This window comes from Passer domesticus, chromosome 3 (assembly GCF_036417665.1).
Source record: "Passer domesticus isolate bPasDom1 chromosome 3, bPasDom1.hap1, whole genome shotgun sequence".
Lineage (NCBI taxonomy): Eukaryota > Metazoa > Chordata > Aves > Passeriformes > Passeridae > Passer > Passer domesticus.
In genome coordinates this window covers 7486694-7497184 of record NC_087476.1, presented here as the reverse complement: position 1 = coordinate 7497184, position 10491 = coordinate 7486694, and the positions used below count along the sequence as shown (strand labels likewise).

Genomic DNA, 10491 nt, shown 5'->3' with positions numbered 1-10491 from the left:
TACTTTGGGAATTTATATGCATGTTTCAGATATTACAGTTTTTTGTGCAGTAGGAGAAGGAGAGGATCTACAAGAGAGGAGCATGGGAGGAGAGAAAAATGCACTTAAGTAACATAGTCTAAAAAGAGGACTGAGGTACACTTTTCAAGCATCTTAGACTTAGTGAGACTTCTCCACAGTTAATCTCTGGAGGGAAACAGAGCAAATATCATTCCTCCAAGCTAAGATGTAATGCTGGACAGCATCAGTGCAGGCTTATTTCCACTTCTGGGTGGCTTTGGGGACAAGGGATCCAAGAGAATGTATACCATGATATGTGTTATTACCTATCCCCAGAGACATATTTAAAGGCATGGATGGATTTCAAGGGCTGTTACTCCTAAAAGTAAAGTTCCATTTTGGTGTTGCCTTGATTCATGTTTACCCCATGAGACCGTCCATGACAGACATCCTTTATCTGTGCTGTGCTGGGGCAGGTGGCCTCTTTGCCTTGCAAACACAGCTGATGTTCCCACATGCCCCAGGGAATAAGGGCATTATGGAGATGGGCTTTAACTGAATTGTCTGTTTCTCAAAGGCCAAGTTTTCTTTTCTTTTCTTTTTTCTTGTTCTTTTTGGCAAGAGTTGCTTTCTTCTTTTCTTTTGGAAGGCATCTGTACAGACTTACTTAAAAAAACGCCCTCAGAGGACAACACCCTCTCCTTTGGTTTGACTTTATTCACATTAACCTTAAGGGCTGCTCAAGCACACTGCCCATGTTTAGCCTTAAACCCTTTGTCACCAGTTTTTTTTTCTTCCCCATATACTGAGTCAGCCAAACCTAATTACCCTTTAATCAGTAAAATCAACACCTGCTAACAGGGTGGGCTCTTTTCAGCAAATTGTGCTTCTCTTTTCCAGAGGCTGATAAATTTCCAGGGGTCCTATTGTTTCTTTATCTTGCTCATAAGGAGCTTTGTCTGATTATCTGGTAATGGGTATGGTTATCTCATGCCTGTAAAACAGCAGTGGTGGATCTTCCTCTTGGCAAGGGCAGCAGAACTAGGAGACAAGAATTATACATAGATGCCAGAAGTCAAATCTCCTGGTATTTTCTCTTTAAAACTTAGGTCAACCCTGGAAAAAATATGGGTCAGAGAGGTTTGGCAGGTGGGATTAAAGTATCAGGTGAAATAAAGAGCAAGGCAGCCTGTAGAAGTTCCTGTTTTTTTATCTTGCTTAAGCAGCCCTCTGCAAAGAAAGTAAGGGGACAGAATTGTCTGCAGAGAGAAGGGACTGGGGCTGGGTTTTACAGAGCCTGGGGGACCTCAGGCTGTGTCTGTGCTGTTAGGGCAGCCCAGAGTCACCACTGTCCTTGGGGAGACACTTCTGCAGCTTCACGGGAGACCCTCAGGGTGTGAGGAGGTGTTGTGGGAAGGAGATGCAGATCAGGCCAGAGCAGCCTCTTGTTCCTGTGGTCATGGACAGGATTTGAGCTGGAACTCCAGATTTGCCACACTGCTCTCATCCTCTGTGTGGCTGTTTGGAATTTGAGCAAGTGGCTGTATGAGCAGAAGGCAAATAGGGCCACAGGACTTACAGCTCCCCTTAGGGTCTGCTTCTAGTACACAGACCATCCCAGGACAGGCTTCTGGTGGAAAAAATTACTCTGCTATTCATGGCAACACTCTTGAAAATGTCTTTCACATGTAATCAGGCAGGCAGTCTGATATTCATCTGAGAACAGCTGAAACATTGTTAGAAATTTCAGAATAAGAAACACAAGTTCACTCAACTCTGAAAAAACCCCAGAGCCCTTTGCACTGAAGTTTCTTACACTTGTTTTCAGCTCTAAAATCAATGTTTTTGGAGAGCTCCGCTTAATTTCATGTAGATGAACAGGACAGAGAAGTAAAAACCACTAGTGGTTTTCCTTGGACTTTTCCACTGAGGTTATTTCTGCTGGATAGGTGCTGCACCTTTGTTCAGCAGTTGTGTTTGAGCCTGGCCCCATGGCTGCCACCCTTGGCAGCCCCATACAGTGCAGCTCCTCAGTTTGAATATGTGGATACACAGGCTGCTAAATGGCTGGTGCTGGCTTTGCCTGTGAAATAAATCCTCCTCTCTCTGCACCAGCACTCAGCTTCTGCCCTAGCCTGGATATGTGGGATATGGCCATTATTTACATGCAAACATATACCTGAGCTACAGCTAAGTCTGGTGACCAAAGCCCAGGACATCCTTCCTGTACCGAGGGACAACAGAGTCCACCCATCTATCTGTGTCCCCAGTTCTCAGCTCATTCAAATTAACATGACTGGCTTGATGCTGCCAGGATATGGATGAAAATCAGGCAGGATCAAATACTGGATGTGCTTCCAGGTGAGCTGGAGCCTTTAACTCTGCAAGGTGAGCAACACCCAGTGAGCATCTAGGGCCATGCTAGGAAGTTAAAGTAATTGCAATGGAAGGAGCCAGGACTCCTGGTCTCAATGCCAGGTTGGATGGGGCTTGGAGACCCTGGTCTAGTGGAAGGTGTCCCTGCCCGTGGTAGGGAGGCTGGAGTTAGATGATCTATAAACTCCCTTCCAACCCAAACCATTCCACAATCCTATGAAAACCACAAGTCTGGATCTGTTGAGTTTGATGGAGGACAGAGGAGTCCAGTGGGTTAGGAGAGCCTGGCATGGCTTTCTGCTGTCAAAAGAAAGGGTTTTGCATATGTGGCTGGTACCAGTCCCAGTCCTGCAATGAGATCCAGGAGGGTTTGATCCCTGGGCCTGTGCAAAGTCTCTGTAGGATCACTCTCAACAGGGGACACAGAATTTTCCTGTCACCAGTCTGGCAGGACACTGCTGCTCACACTGATTTCAGCAGCATCTACAAATACCCGTCAGACCAGAAATCCCTGTGAATTCAGGTGCTTTGCTTTGGGCTCCCTGCTTTGAAAACTCTGCTCGTCCTTCTGTCTGTCTGTGCCAGAGAGACAAGAGCCCTGCATATCTAATCCAACAATAGCTGGGCTCCCCCAGCCCAGCCCCTCGGGGCACCCCTTTCCCCGACTGCCCCCCAGCAGCTCGCAGTGCCACAGCTGGACAGCTGCACAATAATCTGCAGCAAATTTGGCAAAGAGGTGGCTTTTAGGACCCTGGGAATTCCGCCAAGGCTCAGGTGGGTCTGTCTCATTCGTCAGCCGGGATTCATTCACTCCCAGGGATGTGTGTGTGTGTGTGTGTGTGTGCCGAGTGCTTTTCCTTCCCCGCCGCTGGCTGCGAGCCTTCCAAGCAATGGGACTGACGCTGTTCTCCGGGCAATGAGGAGCGCTGGGCAGGGGCAGGAACCGCTTTCCTTTCCTCTGGAAGAAAACAAGCCGTGAGGACACCTAAGGATGTGCTGCCCAGATGTGTTTCCCACCTCCACCTTCCTCCTAGGACTCATGTGCCTGACAACTTTCAGCAACTTTGCCGAGACTTCTGCAGACTTCTCAGGTAGGGAGAAGCGCCGATCCCTCCGTGTGCTGCTCGTGCATGGGGGCTCTAATTCCAGTGCTCAGGAGCAGCTCAGGGAAAGGGGATGTGAGCAGATCTGGGATGGTTATGTGGGAAGTCATTTTAATCTTTTAAAAATACGCCAAAGATGAAAAGTGTCTTCTGTAAGAGGATTTTGAATTTCTTAAAAGCCTTTCTCAATAATTAGCAAAACTATTACAAAAGAGTCTGACTAACTTTGGGAACAAGAAAAACAATAGTGTTAACTTGTGCAAGTTTGTAGCAGGAATGGTATTAACCTGTGTAAATTTTTAGCGGGTGTTGTGCTGTGCTTCTCATAGGAGTGAAAAGAGGGGGATTGGGGGACTGGGACGATTTAGAATGTGAATTAAAGCTAACATAGCAAGTCTAAATTATTTTCTAGAGGGCCAGATTCCCTCCTCTTAACATACAGCTCCTGATTGTTACAAAAACCTCCTGAGCTGAGATAAAGGAGGTGCATGCACAGAACAAATTATATTCTGAGCCTGTGTTTTCTTAAACTGAAAGAAAAAGTGTCTCATTTATTAATATTTTCTGAATCTAAAAATGTTGATAGCACTTGTTTTGAGTTGTACACAGCAGCACTTTCAAAGTCTGGAGTCCCATGCAAGTTTTATAACTTTATAGCTGCATTAATTGCTTTAAAATTATGTTTCTGTTTCTCTTCTTTCTGGATGTGCATGTGGATCTGAGAAAACATAACAGATTTTATTTTGCAACTTCAGCAGGGCTGATCAGTTTGCTTGGGAGTGGCCAGTGAGGGCCACTTTTCTTTTAGGATATTGATTCTAATTTTGGGTCTTAGTGTGAAGAACTAGCCTGACATACTCTTTAGGGATGTTTTGCAAAACTCTTGTAGTGGATAAGAGCTGCCAATTATAGTTTGCTGATGAAAAAGAGTCATTTGCAAGGGTTGAACCTCACTGGACTTGGGTTTCAACACATCCCAGCGCTGCTGCTCACTGCCTGGGAGTGCATGTGTCTGTGTGCTGTGAGAAATTTGTGTTAGAAAGGAGGAGCTTGTGATGGAGGGTGAGGGAAAGAATATGTATGGTGCTGGAAGTCTTAATGTGAATTGAAGGGGGCTGGCTTGCCTGTGATTCAGTCTCTTTTGGGGCCACATCAGTCCTGGGGCTCCCATTCAAGGCAGATCTGCCTCTGAATGGAAAGGACTGAGGCATTTCCCTGTTTCTGGTGTGCTTTTATCCTTTTCTTGGCACTGAACTTTCTCTGTGCTCCTAAGCAGAAGCGAGCAATTTGATGCAGAAGGGGTGCATGGACTAGGCATGATGGGAGCAAAAACTGCAACGGGGAGAGGAGTTGTCTTTCTGAAATGTAGATAAAGTTTTCCCAGCCAGGCCAAATTGCCAAGCATTAAAATGTGTACAGGTGTCCCAGGGCAAAGGTGCTTTCAATTGTGTTTGTACAACATAGCTGGAACAGTGCAAGGAAATTCGATAGGCTTCAGTGATGCTGGCAGGGGGACCAGATGCTGTTCTTTTAAAAAATGGATAAGAAAGTTGCTGATAACAAAATGCTTTCTGTAGCATCCAACTGAACTGTCATGCTTTGGGAGATGAGGGGTGGCTTGTATCTCTGTGTATGTGTGTGGCAAGACTGTACTCTGAAGCAGGGTCTGTAATCCCAGCAGCACAACCTCCCATGAGTTTCCATAACTGTTGAAACCTTCTGCCAGGTCCAACCTATGTTTCCTGATAGCAGGCTTGGCAAATGTCCCCAGTCTTGTTGGACTGACTGTACCTTGCAGGACAGGAAACATGATTTGCTGCAGGAAAGGGCTGTACCCAGTGTGTAGCAGCTCAAGTATAGTTTTGTAAGCTCCAGAGCTGAGTACCCACAAGATGATAGGGAGTAGGAAAAGGTACAGCTTTTCCCACATCACACCTCATGCTTTCCCAGCACATTTGCACTGACCCCATTCACCTCCCTCCAATGCATGAGGGTTTGCACCGTGTGCCATGAAGGAGCAGCAGCCCAGGTAACTCTTCCTGCCAGATGGAGCATCTTGTTTGTCACTGTTATCCCTATAAGGGAATTGTCAGCTGGCTTAAGGAATGGAAGGAGGATATCCTAATATTATTTTACTGTAATTGTTTCTGGCCTGTTATACACTTTTCTATACTTCAGCATGTTCAGAGTTCTTCACTGGCATGACTGGAATTGGGCTGGTGAAAATTTTTGGGGACAACTTATAGCTTTATTGTATGCCATCCCACCAGAGGTGGTGCATCCAAAACATAAATTGTCTGCACCCCAGGGAGATGAGTGGATTTGTATTGGGTATTACTGCTGAGGAATGTAAGGCTTGCTGTGATCCCACAGAGGTTTCTGCAGCAGTTGGTGCTGCAGGGAGATGACACAGCTCTTTGGGATGTAAAGGCTTTTCCAGCTTGCAAATCAATAGCAGTACTGTCCAGAGGCAGCAGCTGATGCTCTTTGGGGAAAAATGGGGGTTTAAAACTCAGTTCTGTAGACCTTGTATAGCAGCAAAAACTCTCTGGCTTCTCAGCTTGGTTCAACTCAGCATTACCAAGGAGGTGCTGCTGTTTGTAATAGGTCATGGCTGTGAGGTGGGGGCAGAGTGTGTGGATCCAGCCCTGGAAAGAAAGCTCAGGGACTACCAGTCTTGAGCTCTAAGCAGATCATAAGTCAGCAGCACTGATCTGGCTCTCATACTGTAGCTCTGCAGTAAGGCTGGATAAAAGATTTATCAAGGACTTCAAACCCAACCACATCCCACTGCTCCCAGTACTCTCCACTGGCTGGGTCTTCAAGGGATGTGTCTCTCAGCTGCAGGAGGATTTGATTTTTATGTAGGTCATGGCAAAGCACACCCTGAGAAGGTGTCCAGAGATGTGGTTAATTGAGTCTCAGCTCTCACAAGAGAGCACAAGCAGGGCTGGTGGGGATTTCTAACCCCTGAGCACACAGCACACTCCATCCCTCCTGTTTGAACAGCTCAAATGCCACAACGTGAACATGAGCAGTGCGTGTCCTGCTGGGGACGGGTGCAATCTGAGATGTAAGAATTCAAATTCCTTTTAAGTGAAGTATTTGAACTATGTGAAGAGTTTTGAAGTTGTTTTTTTTAATAGTTCTTTAAACATTGATGTTTGTAGCAGGGTGTGGGGGTAGGAAGCAGATCCTGAGGGAGAAAGTGGACTTATCAGGCACTTTGCAGCCACTTCTTAAGAAGACCTGGACTTTTTCTCTGTGGCTGATTGTAGAATGGACTCTTGGTTTAATCTCATTCTGTGATCTGTTCTTGTGCTTAGGACTGTTTGAAGGCTTAGAAGGCTGCTGTCTTGATGTGTCACTTACCCCTAATGTTAAAGGTGATACTTGAGGACTGTGATGAGGTGTGGGGTAAGAATCTGATCTTTTGAATCTGTGTACATTAACCATAAACCTCTGGTCCTAATCTCTGTAGCAGCAATGAATTCTCCAAAATCCTTGCTGTTTGACAAAACTTGACCTTTGTTTTAGGCCCTTTGTGAGAGTCCAAGACAGAGCAATGCCCTTGCCCCTTCGAGGGGAAGCTATGCCATAGCTCCTCTGCATGGGCTCTGGGAGGCAGTGATCCATGTGCAGTGCACAGGCCTTGCTCCTCAGAGGGACAAGGTTAATGAAATTGGGGCCAAAAGTAGGCTTTGGTGCTAACTTTAAATGCAGGCATTGAAAGCTTAGTCAGCAGCTATTGCTCATATCCTGTGTGCTCTCTCTGCTCAGCCACGGTGTTCCTGTCCCTGAAGCCAAGTCATGCAAACACATGTTGAATTTTGCTCTGCCCACTGCTGCCAAGGTGACTATTTAACTTCCAGCTGCATACCTGCAAGGAATTAAACTTGTGTTGTTATCATGCCATGCTCTGATTCTCCTCAAGGATTTTCCATTCATTAGCTGATTTCAGGCACGTTGGGCAGAAGGGTGGTGGCATCAGATCTGTGGGATTGTCACGAGTTTCACATTAATGGAGACAGGTCCCTCCACTACTGCAGAAAGGGTTGTGAGGTATTTACAGACATCGGAGAATCCACTGCAAGGATTAAGCCAAAAACTTAGGTTTCAAGGCATGGAAACAGCTTGGCTGGAAGCTTGTGCCTCTTCTGACACAGGAAAACCCAGCTGAAAGAAAAACCAGCCCCGGTAGTGCTGCTCCCCTTGGGCCTGCTTTAATGTTTATGTTCTTTGCATTAGATTTTGGCACAAGCTGGATGTGAGCAGCACTTAGCTTAAGGGAGCTGATCTGGCAAGGAGCCAGATGAACACTGGGAACTCCCATCCACACCCTGCAGGTGAGCTCTGGGTAGCTTTTGGAGCCTCTCCCTGGAGGCCCATCTTGGTTTTGAAAGCATAAAGATTTTTGTTGTTGTTGTTATTGGTGGTGGTGATTGGTTGGGGTTTTTTTTCCTTTTCCCCAGGAATATCAGGTTTCAAGTGAAAGCTGCTTTTGCCACCTCCCTGCTAATTGGCTCAGTGTGTTTGTTTGAGTGATGAGGGCTGGAGTTGGGGAGGGGAAAGGCACTTCTCCCTGATTGCATTTAATCAGTCCATAATAAAGGCAATTTGTTTGACAACTCCATTCACCAAATTATCATCAAAATCTACATGCTAACAGCTTCTGAATGCCTAATAGCCCTGAATGGGCCCGTGGTGTCAAGGGGGATCCAGGATTTCCATGTGTTGAAGGTTTCAGGCTGTAAAAGAGGGCATTTTCAAGAGAAAGGCAGATACACCACCACACTGGAAAAGAAATTGTAACTCAGTAATGGGGGTTGAGTTTTTGACCTCAGGGGCAAACAGACATGCTTTAGACTTTGGTTAAAGACTGAACCATGTCCAGGCCACCTCCATATCTTGTCTTGGGGAAGGGCTCTGGGTGATGAGGTAGGTTGGACCTCAGGTTGCTGCTTAGAGAGGTCCCTGCCCCGGGTCATCTTTTCCTCCTCAGCTGGAGGCTGTATGTGTTACTCCATCCATCCATCCATCCATCCATCCATCCATCCATCCATCCATCCATCCATCCATCCATCCATCCATCCATCCATCCCAGCTGCCTGGGCTGCAGTTTGGCTTACTTAGGGCAAACTGCCTGTGCTGGGGTAGAGAAATTCTTCTTTGCAGAGCTGACAAAATCCAAAACCTCATCAAAGGTGGTTTAAAACCACTTGGCCTCTTCTGATAATGTTCTGGAGATGTGGCTGCATGGGAGATGAAGGGGGTGGATGTGTCTGGGAGCCATGGCTGAGGGGTTCTCACGGGGGAAACTGCAACTGGGGTTTGTGTCACATATGTCTGTTTGCCAGTGGAAAAAAATCTAAAGGCCTCAGAGAGCTGGGAGGTGTTGGAGTTTGGGTGGGTATGAAGTGCCAGATCTGCTGCTCTTGTGAGAGCAGGAAAAGAATCAGCACAGAGGCTGGGGCTGCTTTGGTGCCTGAGAGAGTTGTTCTGGTTTATCAACAGGGATGCAGCTTTATGGTATCAACAAAACCATGTTGCCAAGACCAAATAGCATTTAAAGCAAAGACACAGGTTTCTGTCCACCTCTGTATGGAGGCATGCTCCAGAAAACACTGTGGGTTTTCCAACAGTTGTGATGAAAATGCTGTGAGGACTCTGAGGCTGATGACTGTAAAAATATTCAGCATTTACTTTTAGTGAGAGCTGAGGGGACCAAATTGAGCTGCAGGATGACAGACACGTGCTTCCAATTCCTTGTGTTTGTGGTCCTGGGCAGTCACCAGGGGCACTGCTGCTGCTGCTGTGAAAACACAGCTGCTGGTTGGTGTTTGTGGAACCAGGGAAAGGAGAGACAGCCTGGGAGGGATGGATGGGGCTGCTGTGGGTGCCAGGATGTCTCATGAGGGGTCTGTGTGAAACCTCATGTAGGCAGTGACTTCAAGCTCAAGAGCCATATGTGTGCATCCTGCCACATGGAAATCCACTGGTTTAGCCATCACAGCTGTCAGCAGGAGCCAAGGGACCCCAGGGATCCCAACATCTGTGTGATGACTGGCAATATTTATATTCTATCTACTAATTGCAGGGGTCCAGAAATGATGAAGACTTTTGTTAGTACCAGGAACACTTTATTTAATTAGTAGTATTAATAAAAAAAGGAAAAAAAATCTGCTGTGGTAATTTTAATAACTTCAAAGTATCCCAGTATCCTGCTAGATGCACAGACAATTTGAGGAAATTGTCCTTGCAGCATTCTTCCTATGTCTGTGTGTTATCATGGATACAAATGCTGCAGAATTAAAGAAAGCAACTGTTTATATCCTCAGGTAAAAATTTTCCCCGACTTAAGGCACTGTGAAAGCAGATTTTATATGTCACAAATAGTTTGGTCAATTAAAAATAAAAAGGAGAGAATTTTGACATATCCTTTTTTCAACTGAGATATTTAGAAGCTAAACTCACACTTTAATCTTGGGGGTGGGGAGAATAAGCTTAGTCTCTGCAGGAGGAGAAAAACTGTGTGTTTACACTTGGCACTTGTGCTGATCCTTTTGTTGATGCTAATTTAAACACAGCCTGATCTCCCAAAGTGCTCGGTGTTCAGGGCTGAAGATTGGCCTGTGCTGTGTTTAGATGGGTGTGCAGAGGTTTAGTTGGTCACACCAGGGCTGTTTACATGTCTTATTTGAGACTGGCTGCTTCTGCTTGGCATGTTTGTGGAGGTATAGATTGAACTTTCTGTTTTCTGTACCAAAATAGCAATCCCAATCTCTGGGGAGGAACGATGGACCATTTAAAGCAACTATCCATTTTGTTTTGGTTTTTTGTGCTCTTGTAATTTCTTTATACAGATACCCAAGAGCTTCACAGATTGTGTCCCTTGAAAGGTGTGTGACAGCCTGCAGAAACAGACCCCATGTGCCCCTCAAAGTGATTGAGAGGGTTTTTGGCAGATTGGTTTGGTACAATACTACAAGGCTCCTTGTGACCTTGCCAGTGC

The 10491-nt window shown here is 46.0% G+C and overlaps 1 protein-coding gene across 2 annotated transcripts in view; it reads left to right on the top strand.

Annotated features, from left to right (window-relative positions):
• Window positions 1–3259: 3259 nt before the first annotated feature.
• Window positions 3260–10491, top strand: part of EVA1A (eva-1 homolog A, regulator of programmed cell death) — a 199366-nt gene continuing 192134 nt past the window's right edge. For both annotated transcript variants that reach the window (XM_064411759.1, XM_064411758.1), the window contains exon 1: window positions 3260–3467. In XM_064411759.1, the coding sequence (XP_064267829.1) occupies window positions 3368–3467 (100 nt within the window). In that variant the 5' untranslated portion in view covers window positions 3260–3367. The remainder of the gene's footprint in view (window positions 3468–10491) is intronic.